Genomic DNA, 25,247 nt, shown 5'->3' on the forward strand with positions numbered 1-25,247 from the left:
TCAACGTCAACAAGACTTGTGGACACTCTGTACCTTTGCCTATGCACTTGGCCTCTGTGACCTTCCTTCCCTCAAACTTCATAATCCTAGTCTGGTCATGAGAAAATCCCCAAAGTGAGGAGGGACAAAATGAGCTTCTATAGAAACCTAACCAGCCCTCTTCCAAATCATCAAGATCATCAAAAACAAGGAGGGAAGTCCTCCCAAGGGAACCCTCCTACACTGCTGGTGGGGATGCGAACTGGTATAAGCACTACAGAACACAGTATGGCACTTCCTCAGAAAAAAATAAATATAGAACTACCATATGATCCAGCAATCCCGCTCCTGGGCATATAGCCAAACAAAACTTCTATCCAAAAAGACTCATGCGCCCCTATGTTCATTGCAGCACTATTCACAATGGCCAAGACATGGAAGCAACCTAAATGTTCATGGACAGATGAATGAATGAAGAAGATGTGGTACTTAAATACAATGGAATACCACCCAGCCGTGAAAAATAACACAATAATGTTATTTGCAACAACATGGATGGAACTAGAGATTCTCATAATAAGAAAGACAAATACCATATGATATCATTTGTATGTGGAATCTAAAATATGGCACAAAGGAACCTATCTACAAAACAGACACAGACTCACAGACATAGAGAACAGACTTGTGGTGCCAAGTGGGGGGAAGGGAAGGAAGTGGGATGCACTGGGGAGATACCAACTATTCCATTTAGAATGGATAAGCAATGAGGTCCTGCTGTATAGAACAGGGAACTATACCCAGTCTCTTGGGCTACAACATGATGGAAGATAATATGAGAAAGAGAATGTATATATATGTATGACTGGGTCACTTTCCTGTACAGCAGAAATTGGCACAACACTGTAAATCAACTATAACCAATTTTTTAATAAAATAAAATTATTTCTAGTAAAAAGAAAAAAAAAAAGTTCTTTCATCACAGCCAAGAGGACAAGAGGAGCCTAAAATGATATGACAACTAAGTGTGAGGTGGTGTCCTGGATGGGATCCCAGAACAGAGAAAAGACATTGGATAAAACTAAAGAAATACAGTCAAAGAGTTCCCATCATGGCTCAGTGGTTAGCAAATCCAACTAGGAACCATGAGGTTTCGGGTTCGATCCCTAGCCTTGCTCAGTGGGTTAAGGATCCGGTGTGGCCGTGAGCTGTGGTGTAGGTCACAGACGTGGTCCCGAGTTGCTGTGGCTCTGGTGTCGACCCCTAGCCTGGGAACCTCCATATGCCGCAGGAGTGGCCTAAATGGCAAAAAGGAAAAAAATAAGAAAAAAAAATACAATCAAGTACAGACTTACATTAACAATGTGTCAATTTTGATCCATTAACTATAACCAAAGAATTATATTAATGTCAGATGTTCCACATATGGAAAACGAGGATATGGAAACTCTCTGTATTATCTTCTCAAATTTTCAATGAATCTAAGACTGCACTTAAAAATAAAAATGCAATAAAATAAAAAGACTTGCAATTATCTCTTTGCGTCCCAATTCATCAAGCCTAAAGTTCTTTACCTAGTTCCAGAGATCTTCAATAACATGGCCTAAGACAGCTGTTCAGATACCTAAGAAGGAACACCCTTTGCTGAGTACCTCTCACTGTGCTAAGCGGTTTCGAACACAGGCAGGCCAACCCCAAAGACCACATGCCAACATCCTCTGCTGTCCATTCCTGTAAATACACACAGCCCTCATCAGGGAGAAGGCCTGACTGCTTCCCGGTCTTTCGCTTCATCTTCCCTTCACTCTCTCAGGCCTGGTGCCTCATTTGGAATAGCTTCTTTCCTCACCTGCTCAAGTCACACCTGACATATGGGGCCCAGCCCATGTCCTGGCTCTTCTCCGAAGCTCTCCCTATGGCTTATAATGATAACATATTTTATTCTCAGAACTTCCGTTGTGGCTCAGCAGGTTAAGAATTTTAGAAGTAAGATTTAGAAAATGTGGTGGCAGCTTTATGCTTGAGTTCATTGGAGAATGAAATGCCCAGGAAAGTTCAAGCAAGAAGCATGTGGCTTAGAGGAGTCTATTCTGGGAAGGGAGGTGACCAGCTGCAGTACTCTGAATGCAGCCACAGAAGCAGCCCTGGCAGCAGAGCCTGCTGGGGGGCGGGGGGGTGAGGTTCCTCCTATGATCTGTCTCTTTAAAATGGCAGAGACCATTCAACATCATGAATATTTTCTCAGGTCAGTCTCCCAAAGCAATAGACATTAGAGCAAAAAGAAACCCATGGGACCTCATCAAACTGAAAAGCTTTTGCACAGCAAAGGAAACCCAAAAGAAAACAAAAAGACAACTTACAAAATGGGAGAAAACAGTTTCAAATGATGCAACTGACAAGGGCTTAATCTCTAGAATATATAAACAACTTATACAACTCAACAGCAAAAAAAACAATCAATCAATGGAAAAATGGGCAAAAGACCTGAATAGACATTTCTCCAAAGAAGATATACAGATGGCCAACAAACACATGAAAAAATGCTCAACATCGCTGATTATAAGAGAAATGCAAATCAAAACTACCATGAGATATCACCTCACACCAGTCAGAATGGCCATCATTAATAAATCCACAAATAACAAGGGCTGGAGGGGCTGTGGAGAAAAGGGAACCCTCCTGCACTGTTGGTGGGAATGTAAACTGGTACAGCCACTATGGAGAACAGTTTGGAGATACCTTAGAAATCTATACATAGAACTTCCATATGACCCTGCAATCCCACTCTTGGGCATCTATCCGGACAAAACTCTACTTAAAAGAGGCACGTGCACCCGCATGTTCATTGCAGCACTATTCACAATAGCCAAGACATGGAAAAAACCCAAATGTCCATCGACAGATGATTGGATTCGGAAGATGTGGTATATATACACAAAGGAATACTACTCAGCCATAAAAAAGAATGACATAATGCCATTTGCAGCAACATGGATGGAACTAGAGAATCTCATCCTGAGTGAAATGAGCCAGAAAGACAAAGACAAATACCATATGATATCACTTATAACTGGAATCTAATATCCAGCACAAATGAACATCTCCTCAGAAAAGAAAATCATGGACTTGGAGAAGAGACTCGTGGCTGCCTGATGGGAGGGGGAGGGAGTGGGAGGGATCAGGAGCTTGGGCTTATCAGACACAACTTAGAATAGATTTACAAGGAGATCCTGCTGAATAGCATTGAGAACTTTGTCTAGATACTCATGATGCAACAGAAGAAAGGGTGGGGGAAAAATGTAATTGTAATGTATACATGTAAGGATAACCTGACCCCCTTGCTGTACAGTGGGGAAAAAAAAAAGAAATAAGAATAAACTATCAAACACTTTGATGTTTTAAAAGCAAAAATAAATAAATAAATAAATTAATTAATTAATTAATTAAATAAAATGGCAGAGACCCAGAAAGAAATAATGGGAAGATTAGTATAATCAGCAGGTTAAGAACCCAACATAGCATCTGTGAAGATGCGGGTTCGATCCCTGGCCTCGCTCAGTGGGTTAAGGATCCAGCGTCACCATAAGCTGCATCTGCAGCTCAGATCCAGCACCTCTGTGACTGTGGCACAGGTGGGCAACTGCAGCTCCGATTCGACCCCCAGCCTGGGAACTTCCATATGCTGCAGGTGCAGCCATAAAAAGAAAAAAAAAAATGTTTTCCTCTCCTCCAAATCCTAAAGAACTAAATACCCGTGTTGTCACCCAGCACTTAATTTTCTCTTGTTTGGTGTTATTTTGCTTTTGTTTCACAAGGCATCGTTCCTGACCTTAGAAAAGCATAAGGTCAATTCCTCCAAATTTCTGGGATACTTCTGATTTCACATATCAAATAACCCGAATTGTCCTTTCTTACCATCCAGTGCCACTGTTGAGGCATCTCCCACGTGAAGCTACTGATTCCTGACCTTATTACATAGCACCATTCTACTACTGTAACAAAGTATAATTTACTAAACTCTTACTATGTTCCAGGCACTGTAACTGATTTACGCCCGCCATCACTGACGATCCTCACCACTGCCTTTAGGGGGCGCCGTTTTATTATTCGTGTATTGTCCAGGAGGACACCACCAAGGCCAGGAATTAAACACCTTGTTCAAGATGACACAGCTAGGAAGTCTGACTCCAAAGCCCACGCTCGGAAGCACTGGGTGGGGGGATTTCCAGAGGAAAGTTTTATCCAGCAGAGGAGGAAACCAAGCTCGTGCAATGCACTAAATTCTGATTACACAACTCAGAAGCGATGAACACCCAGCTGCGTCATAATCCCAAAGGTAACACCTGCTAGTAAATAAGCAGATGGGAAATAACACTTCAGATATAAAAAGCCATGATTCCAGGCTGCAGCAATTTATGGGAAAAAGAACACGTACAGAGGAAGGGTAAGAGAACTAGGAAATGCCACCCGCCATCTGGAGGACCCTCCCTGCAGCCTCCACCCTGAGCCGAGGCCTGGCTTGGAAAACCATCTCTGGTTGGGACGGGTCTGGGTTTGCAATCACAAAATGATACGCTGCTGGTAAACTGGGATTCTGCCTGAATCCCCAGAAGTATCCTAGTCTGGGAGTCCACCTTTCAGAGAGACTTCTTCCTTACCAAGAATATGTTCTCCGCTTCTCCTGCATTAGTTGCCATTGAATTGTAAATACACATCAGAGACATGTGTTCTCCCCCTCCTACCACTTCTCCCCACCTCCTACTCTTTCTTTCTGCTAGAAGGGGACGCATATTGAGCCAAGGAATCGAGAAACTCAAGAGTTTAAATAAATGCATAGAGTGCTTAATTTGCAGTTTACCTAAAAGTCCATTTCCTGCTGCGGCAAGTGGTAGTTACTTGAAGCTACACACTGTTACTGTGTCATTAGTTGTCCAAAACGATCCTTCTCTTGAACTGGCTTCCCCGACCTAATTTTCTTATACTGTGAGAGTTTGGTAATTAAGATTATTACTCAGCACAAAACTTTGGGCAGTCTTGGCACAAACACTCCCAGCAGGCAGTAGGACGCCTCTGAGCTAGCTTCCTGCCACGTGTGGCTCTCCACTTGTAAGCAGTCCCAATACTTGCTTTGCTTTTTCTGAGGCGAGGCACCTGCTCTCCCTCCCAGCACAAAAGACACCGTCAGCAAGGGGTCAGCTGGGATCCTGATTATAGAAACAGCTCAGGCTCAAATCCAGTTAATCTGATTCCCTCAGAAGGCAAAGAGGTACTAGGATCCGAGCAATTCAACCAGGAAATTTCCTCCGTGTAAATCACATGATGCTTCTGCCCTGCTGTGCTACACCTGCCTTCACAGATGAAGGTTAATCTTAGAAAGGGACTTAACGTAGGCTTGGTATCTTCTCCTCCTATTTCTCAGAGGGACTCTCTTTGACACACCTTTAGATGACTCATGGAGGCAACACCTTTCTTTGACCTCCCCTGGCCTTTCTCTGCTGGCACCTAGTAATTTAATTCCAGAGCACAGTCATTGGTTTAAAGCCCCACCTCTCCTTCTGAACAGTCATCTGAAAAGACCGTGGATTAGGAGTTAGGAGACCTGACTCCCAGACCTGCCTTTCCTACCACATGCTCCACTTCCCCAAGACTGTACAGAAGGGCTAGGAACCCCTCACAGAGCAGAAGTAGAGACAACCCCTTCTAGTAGTGAGGTTATCTCTTCGAGGGAGCGCCCACAGTGCCGGGCCAGTGCCCAGACGCCCACATCAGCTGAATGTCAGGGAAAACTGCCACTCACCTATACAAGCAGGCATTTCTAATGTATGCCCCGAATCCCTTCCGAAATGTGACATGGCCTTTTAAGGTCACACAGGGATCTCAAGTTGTCCCTGTACCAGCAATTCCATTTAGACATGGATCAAGTCAAACAATTGGGTTTTAGCCTGAACCCTGCTGGCAGAACATCACATCCTTCTGGACCGCTAGAGAGCACTGATGCCCAGATTGGGACAGACCGTGGTCCCCTTGGGGCCATTTACGGGAAGGCGGGTGACGAGTGAGGGTGACAGTCTTTTTGCATCTAGGCCTAGGGTCCTGGGATGGAGTTTAGCTTAGGCCTGGTACCACCATTGCCTTCTACCCCCTAATTCCAAATCCAGACACTTGAGAGGGGTTTTAAAAAGCCAAAGAACCAAGATATTGGTTAAAGTGTCCTGCTGAGGTAAAAACTGAAGTCTGATCATAGCATAAGAAGCTTCCCAGCTGTGTTTGCCTTTTTCTTCCTTTTTTTTTTTTGTCTTTTTGCCTTTTCTTGAGCTGCTCCCATGGTATATGGAGGTTCCCAAGCTAGGTTCCCTCCTAGAGGTGGAGGAAAGGAGAGACAGACAGACAGACAGCGAGGGAAAGAGAAGAATGTGAAATGATGAGAGAGCAACCAGAAATATTTTTCAAGAAAGAAGCATCCTTTCTGCTGGACCTTTAAGGAAGGGGAGGAGGGCAGGATTTAAAGGAGCAGGAAGGCATCGTAGACAACGGAGGGGTGGGGGTGGGGGCTGGGGACCATTAAGACACCTGGTTTGGCTGAAATACACAGGACGCGAGGGCACCATGCATGGAAGAGAAGACAGTGAACCAGGTTTGTTCTGCGCCTCCTTGAAGGACAGGCTGAGGAACAGACTCTAAAGGTTCCTCATCTCCCCCCAGTGAGGACTTGAGATGAGACATATCACCAGGGTACAGTCTGGCCTCTTTCTTAGGAGCTGAGTTAGGACTATTTCTCAGCTCACAGTGCAGGCAAATTGGGAGCCTCACTATAATATGATGGCTTTGGGGGAGAGTCCCCTCCCAGGGTGAGAGGGTCCAGGCCCGATTCCAGTCAGATGGACCTGATGCGAATCTGGGCTTCATCCCCTTAGCTGTGTGATCTTGAAACAGGTTGTCCTCCCTAAGCCTCCATTTCCTCTTCTGTAGAATGGGAATACATCCTACGCCAACACGTAGGAGGAGAAGTGAGTTAATGGATACAAAGTGCACAGCACTTTTCCCGACAGCTAGTGAGTATTTACCAAGCAGAAGCCACTGCTGTTCTTGGGGTGTTTCAGCCAGGAATATGGTGATTCATCATTGTAAGGGCATTGATCATAAATAAATGCCCATGTGCTCCACCTAAAACTCAAATATGCTGAATTTCTGGCTCTACTATCTTCTGTGACTTTTAGCCAAGGACACCTAATTTTCTGCCGTGTAACACCTAGTGAATGTTCAGTGCACCCAATGCATCTGATAGCTCTCAGTGTCAACACCATTTCAGTTTAACCCACAGGGCTACAAATAGCAGATTTTGTTCTATAAGCTTTATTGAGAAGTGATTCACAGAGCATAAAAGCTGCCCATTTAAAGGGTACAATTCAGGAGTTCCCATCATGGCTCAACGGGAATGAATCTGGCTAGCATCCATGAGGCCGAAGCTTCAATCCCTGGCCTCCATCAGGGGGTTAAGGATCTGCTGTTGCCATGAGCTGTGGTGTAGGTCGCAGACACGGCTCAGATCCGGCATTGCTGTGGCTGTGGCGTAGGCTGGCGGCTACAGCTCCAATTCAACCCCTAGCCTGGGAAGCTCCATATGCCAAGGGTGTGGCCCTAAAAAGACATACATACATACATACATACATACATACATAAATAAATAAAGTGTACAATTCAGTGAGAATTGTGTGACTATCACCACAACTGGTACCTTTGGTATTTGGGGTACATTTTCATCTCCCCTAAAGGGACCCCATACCCACTAGCAGTGTCACTCCCCATCCCTCCCCTGCTCAGTGCTGGGTCATCACTCATCTATTTTCTGTCTCTATCGATTTTAAGAAGCAGGCTTAACTCGTATCCATTAGTCTCAGCTTCTCCACATTTGCAGAGCCATCAGAAAGAACAACTCTAAACACACCCACCCACCCCCACACACACACACACACATACACACACACGGATTTTCCAACACCCTTTACGCATCTCACACTTTATGAATACATGGAGTCCTCCCCACTAAGGTATACATTTGTTTTTCAGCCACACAGCCCCACCCTGATAGATGTCCTCATTATCATTTTCTTTCTGTTGCTCTCTTGAGAAGGAGCCCATCCAAAGGGGGGAAAAAACTGAATGCGATACCATCAGACCCAGTTCACATCTCATGTAGTAGTTTTCACAAACACAACTTGCGTGGCAGTATATCAATAGCAGTGTCGGCTGGAGATTGCCAGAAAATGAGGAACAAGAGGATGTGCCTGTAAGTAACTGGTCCCTCACTAAACAGGCCACCAGGAAGGGTTTAGGGGACAGTTAGGAAGAGAGCACGGATGGAGTTCCCGTCGTGGCACAGCGGAAATGAACCCAACTAGGAACCATGGGGTTGTGAGTTCGACCCCTGGCCTTGCTCAGCGGGTTAAGGATGCAGCACTGCCGTGAACTGTGGTGTAGATCGCAGATGTGGCTTGGATCTGGCATTGCTGGGGCCATGGTGTAGGCCGGCAGCTGTAGCTCTGATTTGACCCCTCACCTGGGAACCTCCACATGCTGCAGGTGCAGCCCTAAAGAGAACAAAAAGACAAAAAAAAAAAAAAAAGAAAAGAAAAAGAAAGAAAGAAAGCACGGAGTCTGTGTCTGTCTTGACACCCTGTGTGCTTTTGACTCATTTGCTCAATCCCTTTGCCACACAGCCACCAGAATGATCTTTTAAGGACAATTCAAGCAGATCACAGTCTTACCGAGTAAGACCTCCGAGTAGCTCTTGCTGCAAGAGCGATTCAAAGTGTCCTGCTCTGGCCACGGAGCCTGCCCACCTCTCTGTCCCTTCTCATGCCCTCTCTGCTTTGCTCCCAAGTTCCAGTTCCTGTGACTTCAAGATCTCCACCTGTCCTGTCCCTTCCCAGAAGACTCATCCCCCAGGCATTTGCAAGGCTGGCTCCTCCTCTTCTGAGCTCCCCTCAAGCGGGTCACAGGCCACCTCTCCTAGAGATATCCTGAGACCACCCAAGGCAAGGAGACCTCCCTGCTATGCCAGCCTCTGCTGATTTGCTTTATGCTGAGTTTCTTTCTTTCTTTTTTTCTGTCTTGTCTACTACAAGGTAACTGCATTGTATTCCCAGGGTCTAACACAGTGCTGAGGTTGGTGCTCCATAAATGTATGAACACTTAACTCTAGCCCAGTGTTCTGTTTCTTGTGCATAGCAAGAGACTTTGGGTGAAGGTGAAAGTTGGTTAAAAGCTTCAGGTTCACTCACAGTACCTATCGATGCAGGAATTTTGATGATGTCAATAAAGTCAACTAATGACATTAGAGGCAAGACTTGCTTCAGTTTCTGACTCAGAAAAAAACAGCTACAAAAGCTGAAGGAATAAGCTTCCTGGTGGACCAGTCTCAAATCAACTCTGGCTAAGCTGCCCTTTCAATGAGAATCACACAGAGGAGCACAATTTCCAGCTGAACTGACCCCGGGGAGGAGTAGAGATGGCATCAGAGCCTTGGAAAAGCTAAGCACGGTGTCCGCAGAGTGGGACATGACATGATGATGGGGAAGGGCCAGCAGGGACTCTGCAGAGTGGGCAGACAGCTTCCTCTGCGAGAACCCTGGGCAGCCCTGGTTTCCGGCCTCAGCCATTTTCAAACAATCGTTCTATCCGCCAGCAGAGTGGCTCCGTGGCAGCATGCTGGGCCCATTAAAAAAAAAAAAAAATCTTATAAGATTGTTCCTGCACCAAAACCATTCTCAGACATCTCATTTCATTCCACAGCATCAAGGCAAACTAGGATTGTCAGCTTGTTTGCCCAGGGGATGTGGGCCTTGAGAACCCAGCCGTAGACTCCTCGGTGACATTCTTCTATGACAGGACAGGAGGAGCAACTGGCCACAGGAAGCCACTCACATGATCCTGGCGCAAGGTAGCATGACAAAGGCTTCCAAGGCCTTGCTCCGTGTGACATAAACTGCCAAGACACTGCCCAGCAGAAACGGGGGTTCCTCAGCTCACCCGTCCCAGCTGTTCACTTACCTGGGTCCTGAAACTGATCCGATCACTGAACTCCATCTCAACCGTACTCAGTCCAGAGGGATAACAGCAGTAATAGCAGCAAGAACAATTACTGAGGTAATTGCTCTTGCGAGGTGCCCGGTATTATTTTCAATGCCCTGCAGGTATTCATTGATTCAATCCTCACAACAACCCTATGAAGCTGGTACTACTGATAACCCTACTTTCTGATGAGGACATCAAGGCATGGGGTGGGGGTAGGGGTGGGAGCGAGGCGTGTGATTTGCCCAAGGTTGCACTATTAGTAATTGTGAGTGGAGCTGGGATTTGAATCCAGGTGGGGCTACAGAGCTCCTGCTTGTAAACACAACTTGTTTCCAGGCAAACCTATAGGATCCTGAAGGCTTACGGGATAATCTTACAAAGGTACCAGGGGACATGGAACATTGTACCACCCGAGCCAAATAAGAAAGAGAGAGATACATCCAGGGAAGGGCTTCACACATGCAGACTCCGAACCTGTCTCTACTGAAAATCCCAGCTGAAGGCAATTTGACTGCCTCTCCATCCAAGCTACAAATTTAATTCTTCTCACCGCTGACATCCTTTCCTTTACCTCTTTTATTGTTTTTTTTTTAATTGAGGTATAGTTATTGATTTACAATGTCATGTTAGTTTCAGGTGTACAGCAAAATGACTGTTATATACATTACTGTGTACATATAACACATTCATATGCTTTTAAAACTTCTTTCCCCGTATATCACTGCCTACATCTTAGTTTTATTTTCTCTGCAAGGGATTTGGGGCGATTTCCTTGGGCTCTGGGCTATGCACCTGCTCTGCTAGGTAAACTCTACAGATCAACTGACCTTCAATTTAACATTTATTGAGCTTTTTACACATATATTTAAATTAATCCTGTCCATAAAGATATGAAGAGGGTAATACAGATTGTCTCCCATATGTTTTCATTTTTACTAAAGTTTAAGAAACTAAAAAGGCTTATATGCATAAAAACACAAATGCTTATAAGGCATGAGGGCAATTGCCTGCCTCACCCGTAGTCCGATGAGTTCAGCTTTTGGCGTTTTTCCTGGTTTTCATTGCCACATTTCTTAGCCTTAAGAAATTCGTACTGCTATTCATCTCGCTACATTATTACATCAACTCAGCCATTACCTATCAACACCCCGTTCTTGCTAATATGGCTAAACCACATTTTCAATGAACTGCGGTCAGTGGTCACACTCTGAGAATGAATTATCATTCTCCTCTGCAGTGCGCAATCTGTGAATAGATTCCCTTTCTTGTAGAACTTTTTTTTCCTCCCAGACTTCATCATTTCCTTTTCTCCTACTCGCCTAGTTTCTGATCAACAATCCATCATGGATTTTTTTGTTGTGGCTGTGGTTGTTTATCTGTTTCTTGTAGATCTACCCATAATAATTCTTTCCGGTACTCAGACTTATCAGGTAACTTATCAAGCCTCCCCACCTGGAGGGGGTGTTCCCAGTGCTATTTTCACTGAAGAATCTCACACAGGTGAAGAGCTTGACTCCATGTCCTCGGGAAGTGGCAGAAATGTGATCTATCCAAGAGCAAGCCCTGCATCCTCTCCCTGGCGGCACCGCCTCTGCCGGGAGAAGATGTGCAGGCTGTGGGCTGCATGACTCCAGAGGGGGCCGCTCCCATGCATGGGGTGAGAACGGAGCCCTGGCGGGACCACGGGCTCTGTCAAAAAGGGGCCTCCCCATCGCATCCTCAAACATGGGCCCTGATCGTCTTCCACCACACCGTCCCCACCCTGGGAGAATCGTATGGGGTACTCTCTGGCCTAGAGAGCTGGCTTCTTTGCCTACTTTTTTTTTTTTTTTTTTTGGCCCACTCTCATGGCATGTAGAAGTTTCTTGGCCAGGGATCGAACCTGTGCCACAGCTGTCACCAGAGCCACAGCAGTGACAGTGCCAGATCCTTAACCTGCTAAGCTACCAGGGAACTCCTTCTTTGCCTACTTGCTAAACAAAGCCATCCCATCGGAACTGCTTCCCTGTGGTCCTGGGGCTTCCCCTAGGGGCCTCTCCATCATCACTGTTCCTTCCAATGGCAAGAAGCCACTCTTGCACTCTTGTTTCAAAGGCCAAGCTCTTTTGAGTCCTGCTGCCTCTTGCAGGGGTGCCTCTGACTCAAGATAGGAGTAATAGCAGACATGCCCAGAGCGAAAGAAGTGTCATGCCTTTCCTGCTGCATAAAAGGCTCTCCATAGCTCACCTCTCAGACATTCCAAGGGAGGGGGTGACCTCTCTACAAACCTCCCGCATTATAATATTTCTTGATGTTCTTAGATAGGTCAAAAGTGAATACGATGTAGCACATGATGCCCAACCAATGGAGGTGAAGAGCTGTTGCAGGGATGATGGGTCAGGTGTCACGGGACCGACTGCCCACGCCCTGAACTTGTTCTCCTCTTCCTAGCTGACATGCCAATGCAATTCTGTCCCAGATGAGCACAGGGACAGAAGATGACGCAGAATCAAAGGTGAAATTCTTCTAAAAGAAAAGTAATCCCAGAAATATCAGGCTTAGCTGCTAATGAGGCCTGAATGGGGGTTTCCTTTGGACTTTCTGCTGAATTTCAACCACACAGCATTTTACTCAACTCAACAGCTGGGTCAGTTCTTAATTGTATCAAGCACCCCACCCTAAAAGATGACACCAAGTTCTAGCCAATTTTGTTTAGGATAAAACGATCACTAAAAGATTCTGAAATTAGTCTGTCAAAACTTTTCCAGTTGCAAGGGAAGAAATCCAACTGAACCAACAGGTATCTATTAAGCATGAGTGATCAGGAAGGAGACATGGTTCTCCAGGAAAGTAACTTACTCTGTTTTCATTCACTCTGACTTTAGTTAGTATAAATGTTCTAAACCAATGGTTTTCAAACTTTGGGTCTTGACCCAGTGGACAGGAAACCAGTTCAATGGATCATGACCAGCTTAGTTTAAAAAAAAAAAATAGAAGAAACTGGAAAAGAGCAGAGAGTAAAGGTAAATATCTTTTCATGTGACTATTTTAGCCATTTATATGCATTAAGTGCACAAGTCTGGAATCATGACATGTGAAAACATACTTATTATCATGAGTAGATTTGATGAGCACTGCGGAGAGCCCCAGACCACAATCAGAAGGCCCTTTGCCCACAGGCATGTTTTGTTTGGACGGCACGAAGGTTTTTTTTAAAGAGAAAGTTGAATCATTTGCCACCATTTAAGCAAAGGGAAATGGTACATAAAAACTCCTACTTCTAGTTACTCTTGGAAATTGGAAATTCTGGACACTCAGCCCACATTCCTCCATACCTACGTCTGTAGGAAACAGGACAGAGCAACAGAGTGGCTCCTTCTTTAGAGAGGACCATGCTGTCCAGTTTGTCCCAATCTCTATTCATTTAGGTCACCTGCATTATCCTTGGAGGACACAGTATGTACAACCTCTGGTTCTAACCATCCTCAACTCAACCTGACCTGCAAAGCCCTCCATTGACCCATCCTCATGGTCACTGCAGTAGCATGTGACCAATAGTACTTCCTGCCAAACTAGCCACCTGCATTTCCTTCAATGCTTCTGTTTTGCCATTTGGAACACCTTTCTCTCATTTTCCCTTTATCTACTTGTTGCACTCCTATTCATCCTTCAAAGCCTAGACTGCCATGACCTCCCAGCAGGATTAACCATTCCCTGCACCACAGTCCCATATTACTTTTCACGCTGTATCATAATTATTTATTTCTGTGTTGATATTCCTTGCTAGGAATGTGAGTGATTTCCAATCAAGAACTACATTTTATTTGTTTCTATATCTAGATTGCTTATCTCTTATTAGGTTCTAAATAAACATTTAAACAAGAATAACCATCTCCCCCACATCATTCATCCACTTGTGAGTTTATTCAACATTCACTGAGCACTTACTATGGAGCAGATACTGTGTAATGGATACAAATTAAGTTAGATGACATCACTAACCAGAAGAAATTAACAGAACCCCTTAAGACCAATCTTAAATGTTCTCTTTTCTGTAAAGCCTTTGCTGTTTATTTGAAACATTAATTCTTCCTTCCTTTGAACCTCACAAGAATATTGTTTGTAGCCTTTCTAATCACCTTGTGCTGCCTCTATTTTTAATCAGTATTCTCGCCAGCATTTATTACTTGTAGGTGCAACTAGAGTGTTGACCAAATTTTTTTTTTTTTTTGGTCTTTTAAAGGCCACATCCGAGGCATATGGAAGTTCCCAGGCTAAGAGTCAAATCGGAGCTGTAGCTGCCAGCCTACACCGCAGCCACAGCAACAATGGATCTGGGCCACATCTGGACCCACACCACAGCACACGCAACATTGGATCCTTAACCCACTGAGCAAGGCCAGGGATCGAACCCACATCCTCATGGATATTTGTCACCCCTGAGCTGCCACGGAGATTCCTGAACAATTGTTGAACAACAACAGAATGAAGATAGCTAGAAACACTCTAGGTTTTTAGCACCATGTTTTAGCTCCTCAAAGACTAATGAGATGGTTGTAGCCTTTGTGAGCTAGGAGAGCTCCTTAAACTATCTTTTACCAAAGGATTCCAAAGAGGTCTTTGAACCTCAGCAAAAATACTCACCTAGGAGTTCCCATCATGGCTCAGGGGAAACAAATAGGACTAGTGTCCTTGAGGACACAGGTTCGATCTCTGGCCTCGCTTCAGTGGGTTAAGGATTGAGTGTGGCTGTGGCTGTGGTGTGGGGTGGTGGCTGCAGCTCTGGTTCAACCCCTATCCTGGGAACCTCCATACCCTGTGGGTGCAGTCCTAAAAAGACAAAAAAAATACTCTCCTAACCCTTGGAGAATCAGGAATGATGGTTACAGAATGGCACACATGTGCCCTGAGTCCCTGCCTTCCCCAAGCCAAGCTGAGCCCCAACTCCTTCCAGGAAAAGGTGCTCTGTAACTTCCTTCCCCATGCCCACCCTCTGCATACACAGTGTCCTGTACAGACAGCAGTCTCCTGGCTCATCCAGTCCCACAGAAGGTCGGCTTTATTATGAACCACAGCTTCATTCTATGCTGCAGGACAGTAAGAATGAGAACCATGCTCTCAGCCTCCCCTTTGTCAAGATAAAATTTGCAAAGGGAATGGAAAGGTTACTTAGATAAAAGTTCTCACGTGTCTGCCTGGAAGGCTGATCATTTTGCCCACGAAAACTATGGATTACCTAGACAGTAATGGTGTCGTCCCTGGGCCACGAGCAGCAACATCACCTGGGAACTGCTAGAAATGCAGAACCCCAGGCCCTTCCTCAGACTTACACAGAATCAAAACTTGGGAAGAGGGTTCAGAAATCCATGCCAAATCCATGCTATGTCCATGGCATGCGGAAGTCCCCAGGCCAGGGATCAAACCTATGCCACAGCAGTGACAGTGCTGGATCCTTAACCCACTGCACCACCAGGGAACTCCCAGAAATCTGTTTTTACAAGTCTTCCAGGTAGTTCTGATGCCTGTTAACATTTGAGAACCACTGCCCTAGACACTAATTTGCCTGAAAGACAGTATTGGCATTCCCCTCGTGGCCCAGAAGTAACGAACCCAACTAGTATCACTGAGGATGCCGATTCAATCCCTGGCCTCACTCAGTGGGTTAAGGATCCTGTACTGCTGTGGCTGTGGTATAGGTTGGCAGCTACAGCTCCAATTCGACCCCTAGCCTTGGAACTTCCATATGCCATGGGTGTGGCCCTAAAAAGAAAGGGGAGGGAGGGAAAGGCAGCATCTTCACAGTTAAGTATTCAAATAAGTCAGCTTGTTTGATTGTAGTGGGATACAGAAACTCACCCCTGGAGCCCCCCAGGGCATCCTGGACCATAACAGCATGAATTATGTCAATGTGGACACAATGTTTCAGAGGAAAGAGGTCATGCATACAAATATCCACCTTCCCCACCACTAACAAAATTCGCCCTTGAATACATGGCTCCTGCCAGTTTGGGATAAACATACCTCCCAGTATGAGTCACCACCAGACCTACACACAATGAAATAGGAAGCTGGGCTGGTTTCTACGGTGGTGTGCCCGGATCAGGCTCAACCACAATGGGAAGAAATCCTGCACAGCTCACCCATCACTGAACCTTCTGAAAAGTCCTCTGACTCACTAATGCTGGCCCAGGAAAACACTCAGCATTTTGGCTTTAGCAGATGAGATGCAAGCAACATCAGGACCCTCTTGCTTCCCTCCCAGGGCTTGTGAATATGATGACACAGACGGGCCCCCTCCTCACAGAGAATCAGTGCCAAGATTTTGCTTGCGGCAGAGTGACTCTCACCTAGGACGTCTCTTCTGCTTGATTTTGGAAAGTCAATGTGCTGTTCTTTAAAAGAGGGTTCTGGGGAGTTCCCGTTGTAGCACAGCCGAAATGAATCCAACTAGGAACCATAAGGTTGCGGGTTCGATCCCTGACCTCGCTCAGTGGTTTGAGGATCCAGGCGTTGCCATGAGCTGTGGTGCAGTTGCAGATGCGGCTCAGATCTGGCATTGCTATGGCCCTGGAGTGGGCTGGCAGCTCAGCTCTGATTAGACCCCTAGCCTGGGAACCTCCATATGTCATGGGTATGGCCCTAAAAGGACAAAAATACCGAAAAAAAATAAAAAAATAAAGAGGGTTCTGGGAAGTAGTACAGGTTGTTGTATCCCTCCTGGTCGCCTGACCAGGTCATCAGAGAGACAAGAGGCAGCACTACCTCTAAGTCGGCCCAGCCTCTGGCTTAGATACTCTCAAGAGCTCTGAGTAGATTTAAGTCACTGGGTTCCTTCTCTCAGATTTCTTTCCACATTCAGCCTTAACTCTAATTGTGAAAACAAAGTCTTTTTTTTTTTTTTTTCTCCCTCTTTGGATCAACAATTTTTAGACATCAGTGAGTAGGTAGGTGGCAGAGGGAATTGTTTTTATTTATTTATTTTTTCATGTGAAGTTCTTTTTCTGAGCCTTGGCAATCCCACCATCCGGACAGCCCTTTGGTGGTGAAGATAAGCTGGACAGAGACATACTTCCTGGTGACAGCAGTTCTATTTCAACTATAAAATCATAAGAGAAGATCACACTTGGATTTTTTTTTTTCTTCCTCTCAAATGGAATACGATGAGAAAAGTGGAGCTCCCCTTCCTCCAAAGATGCAAAGTTCACAACCGAAGTCACCAATCAAGACAATTTATTCTGACGCTTAAAGCATCGCATCGTGGTGGCTCCTTTAATCAATAGCTTCCCTTTAGACCTCACTTAGGAAATGTCCTTGTCATCGGGGTCCCCTTGAAAAACCCCAGGCTTTTCAAGATAAGGAAAAATGAAGAGCCTAGACAACTGCGGCAGCAGGTAGGGGTGGGGCATCAGCCATCAACCTGGGAAGCAGGGCCGGCAAACAGAATCTAAGAGAAGCTATTATACCCCAGCAGGGGGCCTGGAGGGTGACTTGCACGGATGACGAATTATTACACTGCAGAGAAGGATCTGTTCTCAGGCTTCCTGAGAAGGGAACAGAAACGGGTTTCAATTACATTAGGCAGTGTGCCTGCGTCTGAGTGGGTGGGGTCCGAGTGAGTGTGGGCTTGGGGAGGAGTGGGATGGGGTGGGAAAGACAGATACCATTAGAGGCAGCAACAGTTGGCAACACTAAAGGTTGTTTTATAAGACTGTAGATGAAGTCAACAACTGCTCAGGGTAAGACGGACACTCTTTCTTAAGTCGTACAGGTGACGGATTGTTGTTTAATTTCTCTGGTATTTCCTTAGGTGCTCAGAATAATTCCAGAAGAATTTACAGAAGGGATGGGCCTTTGAAAAGCATTGCAAAGAAAGATGGAAGAGAGCATGGAAAAAAAAAAAAGAATATGCACACATATATGATTGGGTCATCTTGCTGGACAATGGGAATGGAAGGAACATTGGTAATGAACTATACTTTAATAAAATAAAATGCTTCAAAAATTTTTTTTTAAAAAAAGAAAAGCACTGTAAGGAAGCAGTACTTGAGTTGGGTCTGGGGCAAACACAGAAAAGGAGAATGTATGCATTTTTCACCAGTGCAGGGGGGGGCCAATGAGTGAGGACGGAGAAGGAAAATACCCCTATGATTATTCAAAGAAGCAAGATAATGGGGGACAGGGCAGGGCGGGGGGGAGTAAGTACAATTAGCACAGATTTGGGGGCCCAAGAGGCCTCGGTTAAAGGTCAGCTCTTCTATCTCTAGCTAAGCGATCTCTGGCAAGTTTCTAAACTGCTGTGAGCCTCTTCTTTCTCATCTATGAAAGGAGAGGCGTACCACCAACCTTGACAGTTCAAAGATTAGAGACAGTGCACGTAAAGCTTTCAACACAAAGTCTGCCATTCAGTATGTTTTCCATAACTGGCAGGTTGAATAATAACATTAAAAATAAACACAACAAGACTGGCTTAGACAGGGGTGGGGAGGAAGTAATTTCAGGGCTTGGGAAGAATCCTCAATGATCAGCAGGAAGCCTTGACCTCTACCTTGTCACTCGTTTAGGTTTTTGAACTGGAAATATGATGACATCAGTGTCCTGAGAGGATTACTTTGGTGCCAGTCTGAGGACACGTTTGAGACCCAGTATGCCACTGTTCTCAGGAGCTGCCAAGCAAGAAGATTACCACCCGCTCATGCGTGCGTGTGTGCGTGCATGTGTGTGTGTGTGTGTGTGTTTCGTGCATCTGAATGTCAGGTGTAAGGTGAACATCTCTCCACTAAGCATAAACCAGAATGAGGTTCATTGGGTCCCCCTCTACCCTAAAAACAAGCTGGGCCATCCAAGGGGGAGAAAACTTCCAGGAAAACTGAACAAAACAAAACAAAAATGATGTGTTCAGCTGAAGAACTCTCTTTTCCTTGATGTGACTCCCTCACTGCTAAATTCTTTTTCCCTCACGTGATTTCCAAACCATAAGCCTCTCTTACTAAATAAATGAGTGTTGAGAATTCCCGCTGTGGCTCAGTGGAAACAAACCTGACTAGGAACCATGAGGTTGTGGGTTCAATCCCTGGCCTCGCTCAGTGGGTTAAGGATCCACCATTGCCGTGAGCTGCAGGGTAGGTCACAGACGTGGCTCAGATCCTGTATGGCTGTGGCTGTGGCAGAGGCCAGCAGCTGTAGCTCTGATTCAGCCCCTACCCTGGGAACCTCCATATGCTGCAGGTGCGGCCCTTAAAAAAGCAAAACAAACAAACAAACCAAAAATAAATGAGTGTTTACATAACTTAATCTCTAGTATTTATTCTTGTTTTCTCCAATGAAAAGAAAGAATAAATCCCTTTGGGGTTTATTTTTAAAACTTGAAATAGAACACACATAAGTGAGATGATTTCAGTTTTTAAATGAGTAGCGTGGGCTCTGGAGTTTAGGTTGATGAGAGTATATTCAGGAAGACAGACATTGGCTAATAAACCCACCGTACTCTCTCCTGTTTCTTTGTTACAAGATGCAGCAAGGGTAAGATGCCCTTGAACACATCAGACAAATAACCATTTCAAGATTCTCGGATCGATAAGCGTCTGCAACTGGAAGTGGACGGGCGCCTGGTTAGGCGAACAGAAGATAATGCGGGTCAGAGTGTGCTGGCAAATGCCACTCCACACCTGCAGAGGTCTGCTCTGCCAGCAAAGCTTTCCTTCCGGCCAGTATCAACCCCAAACCAGACAGATACATGGAAACTTTATTCAAGAGAGAAACCGGTGGCACAAACCAGTGTAAACGAACCCACCTCCAAGGGGGGGGGGTGAGCAACAGGGAACCTGTGTCACCCCTTCAGGATGGATGCCGCCCTGATCCAAGCTCACTCAAGGGTGGCTCGTGGCAGCCCCAGGAGGAAGGAAGAAGCTAAAGGCTCAAAGTTCCTTTCCGGGAGCACAAAGAAGTGGCGAAGACTAGAAAAGTCTTGGAAACAAGAAGACACGGGTTCCGACAGCAGACCAGCTTGTTTCTTTTTTTCTTTTTTTTCCTTTTCACGGCCACACCTGTGGCATATGCAAATCCCCAGGCTAGGTGTTGAATCAGAGCTGCAACTGTGGGCCATAGCCACAGTCACAGCAACACAGGATCTGAGCGGCATCTGCGACCTACGCTGCTGCAGCTTATGCCAACGCTGGATCCTTAACCCACTGAGAAAGACCAGGGGTTGAACCCACATCCTCACAGACACTTTGTCGGGTTCCTAACCCCCTGAGCCACAACAGAAACTCCGAAGCCAGCTTGTTTCAACTTTGAGAAGCTACAATGGGTGGGTACCAAGCTCTGCACTGGGAAATTAAAGACAGAAACACAGGGCTGCTTCTGAGAGGCTTTCCATCTAGTTGATGGAGCCAGCAGGCATCCACACGCTGTAGGAAGTGCAGACACTTAGCCATGGCCACATCTGACGGGACACAAAGGATGAGAGCTTGGTCCAATTACCCGTTATGTGATTGTAAGCAATTTACTTACCCTTTCTGAAGCCCAGTTTTCTCATGTCTAGGATGAATGCCGGGACTACCTGCTCTCCTGTGCCCTTCTCACTTAAAAGCTATGATAAAATTCCTTTCTTTCCACGGAAGCCCCTGTGTACCCGCCAAAAACCCTGCCTTCCCCTGTTGTTGGCTGAGGTCAGTGCAATCAGGAAGCTGGGAGGCAGCAGTGCAGACTGACACAGACCTCAAAATACAAAAGCAACAGCCTTTAATCAATGGCTAAGGGCTAAGATAATACTAGTATGTGACCTCTCGGTGGCCTGTCCACAGCGTTCCAGTTAGAGAGTGGCTACTGACTTGTAAAGCAAACATGAACCCAGCCAATCCAACCTTTGGGAGTCTGCAGTGACACACAGAGTTGCTATTTGGGGACCACTAGTCTATTCCCCACATACAGCATGTCTGGGGCTTTCATGGAGCCAGGGGAATGCAATCGAAGTGGCTTTTGCAATTCCCCATCGAATCACTCATAAATTACTCATATCGGGGAAACAAACTCAAATCCATTAGCAACAGAAATGAAAGCCAGGTTGTTCCAGCTGTGGAAGAGGTGAAAATGAAGAGATCTGACCTTTATCACATGTCAACATCTCTATCTGTTACTCTGAGGGCTCCTGGGAGCACCCCCAAAAGAGAGGCAACATTATTAGAAGCACCTTTATTCACACCAAATCATTTCACTCACTTAGCACTTAGTGAAAAACTAAAGCAAACCCAGTGACTTAAGAAGGATATACAGGAGCAGAACGAATAGAGCAGAAGCTGTTTTTCTTTGTCCTAAGGTGCAGCCATAATATGTTAGCTGTCATGACCCCATTTCTCCATTAGTATAATAAACCTGAAAGGAGTTTCCAGCAACACGGATCAATGTGAGTTCAGCACGTTCACCTCACATTTATTCTCTGCAGCAGCTTTAAGAGAAAGTAGATAAAGACAAACCATGAAATGTTGAAGACAGCTCCAAAAGAGCAGATGTCTGTGTTCTTGGAGAAAAGTTATGTCCACAGACAGAAAAGGCGGCAGAACAAATCTAAGCTTACAAAAAGCAAAATTAAATGGTGGTTACTCACCCTATCAAATCATGTGGTGAAGGTCCCTAAGATATATTATTAAGAGAAAAAAAAAAGTTGCAGAAAAACGATCAGAGAATGATCCTTTTAAAAATCCTCCCTCCTCCCTCTATCCATCCATCCATCCATCCATCCATCCATCCATCCATCCATCCATCCAATTTCCTGTCTTGAAAGTCCAGAAGGACACACACTAACAATGAACAATTATACCTCTAGAGAGAGAAGGGGAATTGAAGTGGACGGGGAGGGGGAGGGGATTTCCCCTTTCACGCTCTAGTCTCTTGTGACATTTCACTTTCTTATGATATATTTATATATTACTTAGATGATTAAACTCAAACATTGCTGTGCTCTTTTACATAGCCTGATAAACTCAAAAAGTAAGCTATTACTCAATTCTAAAAGATTTAACTTGCATTTCAGGACCACGCCCAGTGCATAAACACGGTACACCTGTGCCCAGCATGCCCCCCTCTCCCTTTTTACATTCTTTTAAAGACATGATTTCCCACCTTTGACAGGCAACGCATCCTTTAAGGTGTCTGGAGGCATGATTAGGGATGCTGCTGAAAGGACAGGTTATTGCAGCGGCACACCTGGAACCTTTAAATCAGCGCGCTTAGAACTTCCAGCCGGTCCCAACTGCTTGGACAGGTCCCAACACAACACACACCTGGTAGAAAGACCCTTTCATTCATTACACGTCTTTATTCACTTTTTGCCTGGGGTGGTGGTAAGTGAGGAAGAGTGGAAGCTAGGACCGGGGCAGGAAGGCAACTCTCAAACACAACCAAAAATTTAAAATGCAATTGCACTTCAAAGAGACCCAAGCCCAGGAGCTCGGCTGACACTCCAGAAATAGGATGTGCTTCCGACGCCGTGGCTAAATTTAAAGGTTCTTCATGAAGTCAGTCTCCATTCTATGGAATCTCGGACCTGACAATACAGATTGTCACACCAAGAATATGTCTGCCCGGCTTTCCATGGATCATCCCCCATTCGGCGGCCAAGCCCTGCAGCACCAGGCCAACTTCTGCAGCCATGCACAGGGATCGATATTTATAATTACCTTTCTCCTTCACCATGGCAACCGGGGCCTTTGGCGAGCAGCGCGAAGGAAACAGGAACAAAGTCTAGGAGTGGGAGCGCCCCTGGGCAAACAGATCGGCGGCGGCAGAGGCGGCGAGGAAGAGCCCCCTGCATCCACTCGCGAAGTCCGGGACTTCTTTCTAAAATCCCGCCCCCATCGCCGAGGACCGAGCTCCGGTGCCGCCCCAGCGATCACCGCCGGAGCGGTGGCCGCGCCCTGCTGGGGGACGCTGCCCTTCGGCAGCAATCACTCGCTACAGCTGCCGCTCTAACAAATGCCAAATTCCACCGTCCTAATCTCTGGTCACTGACACCACGTAGCATTCCTCGCACCAGGGAAAACGGGCATCCAAAATGCTCCTGAGCCCTGGCCCCTCCCAGGTCTGATAAATGATTGCCAGAAGAAGGGGGCCAAGGGACAGTGGCGGACGGTTCCAGTAAGTAAAACTAGTCAACCGTTAGCATATTAGTTTCCTATTAAGGCTGCTCTCCATTCAGCTTCTTTCAGACCAACTGAATACATGCAATTAGCCTTAGTAGAAAAATCATGCTAGCGACTCCTTCAAGTTCATTTGCTTCAATTTTTAAGGTCCTGGAGGCTCTATTTTAATGAAAAATGAATAATAGCTTTTGATTTGCCCTGCTGCTCCCCCACATCTCCCCCCCCCCCGCCTGAATTTGGGGATGGGTGGACTGGGACAATGAGAGGGAGCCTGGGAAGAGGATCATTCAGGATTCAATTCCTCAACCAGGATCAAGTTCTGGATCAAAGTAAAAATCTGCCTTATCCAGTTAGGTAGGATTCCGACTTCTACCTGCTTCTTTAGAGTTTTCTAGGCAAGCCCCCTCTGTTGTGTAGATGTGAAGGAGTAACCCTCCACCCCTAGAGCCACAAAGTGAGGGGCACACAGTCACACCTGCACCCCTGCACCAGCCTCAGCCTGATCCCGAAGGAGTGGCAGAGCCTGACAAGTGGCAAGGCTTCAAAAAGCCTTGATGACTGATCCAGCATCACCAATGAGTCTCTGGGGAGCAGGCGACTTGGGGTGGGGGATCACCAAGCCAACACCCACCTCACTCTAGCACCTGTCTCCCAAACATGTCACACATACACACACATCCACCATGTGGGAGAAAAGTGCTGAGCAGGAGACACAAAGCAGATGCCGCTGCTGGGGAGAGCAGCAGATGGCCAGCACATCTTTCAGAACCAGAATGCACAGCCAGGATTAGACTGTTTTACTGCAAATATTGAACGGTGTTGGGTCTAAGAGAGACGGGCTAACAGAAAGGAATGAAGTCAATCAACCTGCCTCATCTTTGACTCCGAGGTTGTTTATGGCTGCAGTGATGTTGGGCGGGGCTGGGCCAGGTCTTCTTGGCTGGTTTTCTGCGGGTAACAGTGGCAGAGCTCAAGCAGCTGTGACATTCCTACATCTGTGATTCAGGGCTTTACTATTAATAGTCTGGGCGTCTCAGCCTGTAAGAAAGGGCTCTGGCCCCTCCAACCCCTGGGTCCCCTTTTCTATGACGCAAACTTGTCCCACAGTCTTCCCTGCCCCCACTGCAGCCCCACAGGGTCCTGTTTTTCCTAAGTCAGTGGCCAGCTGGAGTGTAAGCGCCAAAGAGCCTTTAAGCAGCTTCTCTAGCCTCCATTCATAAATAAGAGCCAAGCATGAGAGCAGCACAGACCTCAGGTCCAGGGGGATGGGTGGGGCTCAGAAGCAGGAGGCGACAAGCCCTTTCCTCTCTGAATGTCCACATCCACGGCTAGAATGACACCATCTACCTCTTCCCCCCCCTATCACCCTCTGAGCCCTCCAGGAGATGCTGACAAGCAAAATTAAACTCAGAGAGCTGGAATTAGTTTGGTGCTGTGAGCCGAGCAGGTGAATTTCTTTTATTATATTTTTGCTGCATAAATAGATTAGCGCCTCACTTAGGCACTTCTCCTCAAGGCTTTCCTGTCATTCAGCCGTGCAGCGCAAAGCTAAGGGAACCGTGCACTCGCTTGCGCCTCTCTCTTCCTCTCCCCTTCCTTCCTAATGGAACATAAAACACCACTGGGTTTCTAGTCCCCACCGCCTCACACATGAATGTCCTAGACACTCCAAGTGCAATTAGTTCAATTTCTCTTTTACTCAAGGTGGCCATTTTTCATCCTGAGATTTCCATTTATGAAGCAAACGGATCCCTTATTACAGCTCTGTCTCCACCTGTATACCTTTGTGGCTAAACTGTACAGAAACCCTGGTTGGGGAAGGTTCTCCAGCCCCTTTGGGGACGAAGCCAGCCGAGTAACAGCTGGTGCCTATTCATTTTTCCAAGAAGCCTTTTCCAAAGGAAAATACTACACAGTAGTTCAGAGAGATTTCCCCCCTCCTGTTTTCCATGGAAAAAAGTTCCCTGCACCACAGTCAAAGGGAATGAGTCACCAGTATTTAGTTGCTAAATAACAGTTGTATGGCTCAAGTCCCCCCAACAGTCAGACACCACGACTTTAGGATAAACGCATCCACTC

General features: G+C 46.1%; 1 protein-coding gene across 4 annotated transcripts in view; it reads right to left on the bottom strand.

Annotated features, from left to right (window-relative positions):
- LOC125115610 (actin-binding LIM protein 1-like) overlaps window positions 1-25,247 on the bottom strand; it is a 226,269-nt gene that overhangs the window by 61,450 nt on the left and 139,572 nt on the right. The window contains exon 1 of one of the 4 annotated variants that reach the window (XM_047759834.1): window positions 20,542-20,736. The exons of 2 other annotated variants lie outside the window; for them this stretch is intronic. In XM_047759834.1, coding sequence (XP_047615790.1) covers window positions 20,542-20,566 — 25 coding nt within the window. In that variant the 5' untranslated portion in view covers window positions 20,567-20,736. Of the gene's footprint in view, window positions 1-20,541; window positions 20,737-22,706; window positions 23,170-25,247 lie in introns of those variants that run through there. One more of the 4 variants, XM_047759835.1, reaches the window with a different exon arrangement.

Source organism: Phacochoerus africanus, chromosome 15, assembly GCF_016906955.1.
Source record: "Phacochoerus africanus isolate WHEZ1 chromosome 15, ROS_Pafr_v1, whole genome shotgun sequence".
Classification (NCBI taxonomy): domain Eukaryota; kingdom Metazoa; phylum Chordata; class Mammalia; order Artiodactyla; family Suidae; genus Phacochoerus; species Phacochoerus africanus.